At 53.7% G+C, this 2,731-nt stretch overlaps 1 protein-coding gene across 1 annotated transcript in view; it reads left to right on the forward strand.

The window, feature by feature from the left end:
• Positions 1–229: 229 nt before the first annotated feature.
• The window catches only part of LOC105921662 (NLR family CARD domain-containing protein 3), a 9,618-nt gene continuing 7,116 nt past the window's right edge, over positions 230–2,731 (forward strand). The window contains 2 exon segments of the mRNA XM_021313504.2: positions 230–797; positions 1,901–2,731. The exon segment at positions 1,901–2,731 is cut by the window's right edge and continues 997 nt beyond it. Of these exon segments, the coding sequence (XP_021169179.2) occupies positions 230–797; positions 1,901–2,731 (1,399 nt within the window).

A 2,731-nucleotide genomic window follows, 5' to 3' on the forward strand; every position in this document is an offset into this window, starting at 1 on the left:
ATTGCTTAACCTGCAGCTTTCACCTTCAGACGTAGGTCTAATGACACAAACACAAAACAGATGATCACTAATGAAAATGATATCTGATTTCCTGTCAAACAAATGATTAAAGCTGGGTTCCTGCAGGGTTCTGAGCTCCTGTTTTAATGGTGTTCTCCATCCATGCCTTCCTCTGCAGGTAGGAACGCCGTGGAGTCAAAGTCTCACCATGCTCCAGACGTGAAACGCCATGGCAGGAGTGATAGATCTGCTAGAAGCGCTGGAGGACTTAGGAGATGGAGAATTCAAGAAGTTTAAGTGGTACCTGCAGCAGGGAGAGTTTCTGAAGACCATCCCATCGATCCCAAAGAGCCAGCTGGAGAAGTCAGACCGCCCGGACACCGTGGACCTGATGGTGCAAACCTACAGTCGTCAGTGTGTGGAGGTGGCCAGGAGGGTTTTACAGCGGATGAAGAGGAACGATCTGGTGGAGAGGCTGTCCAACGCTGCATCGCAGTCTGCAGGTCAGGCTGTTCCTGCGCAGACCTGCAGAACGAGCACGCCGACGTGTGGCGGAGCAGAAAATCACGCCGCAGAACCAGCTGGAGAACAGCAGCTCTGCTCTGCTGAGCCACGCCCACCCCAGCAGCCCGATGAACCAGTCGCTGCCAAATCTGGAGCCGCTGAAGCTTCAATCGACTCATCAACAAACCACGTGTGCTCTGCTGACTCAGCGGAAATCAGAGGCGGTGGAGAGAAAGAAGCAGATTCATTTATTCACCCCCCCGACATCCCAGCCATCAGAAGACAGCCTGAAGGTAAGACTGTGTGAAAGCTGTCGTCTGGTTCTACCTTAAATCATTTTCCACACAGCAGCCACTTCGTTAGGCACACCTGTCAATCAGCCAATCACACGGCGGCAGCTCAGTGCCTTCAGGCCTCCAGACGTGGCGAAGCTTGAATGTGGCGTAGAAGCTGCTGCAGGAAAGACAACAGCAGCTCAATAACTCGTCACAACCAGGGTTTGCAGGATATCATCTATGAACCCACAGCTGCACCTAAAGAAAACGCCTGATTGGTCCTCACACTTAAAGCGTCCTTCCATCGTCTTACACTTGACGTAGATCGTGTTACAGAGGCAACCGCTCTCCTCAGGTCCATCCAGGAGCATCCTCAGGTGTTCCTGGGCCAGAAGAGATTTAACATCCCTCCAGGAAATTCTGGGTCTTCCCCGGCGTCTCCTCTCAGGGTTATGGGGCTGGAGACCTCCTCACCAGAAGTCCAATCAGCTGCCTCCTTTCAATGTGGAGAAGCAGCAGCTCGACTTTGAGCTCCTCCCCCTCTCTAAGGCTGAGCCCCCCCCCCCCCCCACTGGAGGAAGCACATTTTAGCCGCTTGTTTCCAGAATCTCGTTTGTTTGGTCATGATCCAGACATCATGACCACATGTGGGAATTTAGACCTACGTGGACCAGTAGACTGAGAGCTTTGCTCTTTCTTCAGCACAACAGACCAGAGCTGATCTGTCCGTTCATCTCCTGCTCCATCAGCAGCGTGGTGTCTTCTTCTCTTCACCAGAGAAGAAGACACCAAGATGCTGCAGCTCCTCCGCCTGAGGCACTGAGCCCCGACCCAGAGGGTTTATTTCTGTTCGAGGAACACGAAGCTTTTAAGCATAAAACGAAAATATTCTGAAGCAGTTTCATCGCAGTGGGATGAAATCTGTGCAAAAATGTCAACCGGATCATTAACGGCCTAGAGAGCCGTTCCAGCCTGGAGGTTATTGATGGTTATTGTTTGAAAGGTGTTAGGGAGAAGGAAGGAAATTTGGAGCGTAACTTTGTGTCGATAGTAAAAACCAGGTTAAAGCTGCAGGTCTTCATCAGTCCAGATTTCTCATGGTTTCTTTGTGTTATTCACAGATTATAAGAAGTCAGCTCTGCCTGGTCGGCCCACCACATCAGAACCGGCTGCTCTGCAGTCCATCCTGCAGAACGCGTTCAGCTCCGTGACGGAGGGCTGGTTGGAGAAGCACCGCGGTGAGGCGTTCTGCTTCGTGGATCCAGAGCTGTTCATCAGCGAGGAGCGGGCTCAGCAGGAGGAACCGGCCCCAGAACCGGCCCCAGAACCGGCCAGACCCGTGACGGTCAGCACCGTGTTCCAGCATCTTTCCAGACGAGGCCAGTCCAGCAGCACTGTGGTGACCAAAGGGCGAGCCGGCGTGGGCAAATCCTTCCTCGTCCAGCGGTTCGTGTCGGACTGGGCCGAGAAACGAGCGGGCCAAGAGTTTCACCTGCTTTTCCCTTTTGACGCTCGGCAGCTGTGTCTGTGGAGAGGAGAGAGGTTCAGCTTGGCGGAGCTAATCCACGCGTGTGTTCCTGCAATGGCGTCCAGCGGCATCACGGAGGAGACGCTTCAGAAAATCTTCACCGACTCGCAGAACGCCAGAGAACCCAGCTTTGACCAGAGCGAATTCAAACTTCTGTTCGTCATCGACGGTCTGGATCAGAACCTCCTGGAACTGGACTTCATCAGCAGGACAAACGAACCAGATGTCAGAAAGCCGACCAGAGTGGAGAAGCTTCTGGCCCATCTGGTCACCAGGAAACTGCTTCCCTCCGCGCGCCTCTGGATAACCACCCGGCCCGACGCAGCCAATCAGATCCCTCCTGAGAGCGTGGACCTGGTGACGGAGCTGAGAGGCTTCACCGACCCGCAGAAGGAGGACTACTTCAGGAGGAGGTTCAGAGACG

This window comes from Fundulus heteroclitus, chromosome 16 (assembly GCF_011125445.2).
Source record: "Fundulus heteroclitus isolate FHET01 chromosome 16, MU-UCD_Fhet_4.1, whole genome shotgun sequence".
Classification (NCBI taxonomy): Eukaryota; Metazoa; Chordata; class Actinopteri; order Cyprinodontiformes; family Fundulidae; genus Fundulus; species Fundulus heteroclitus.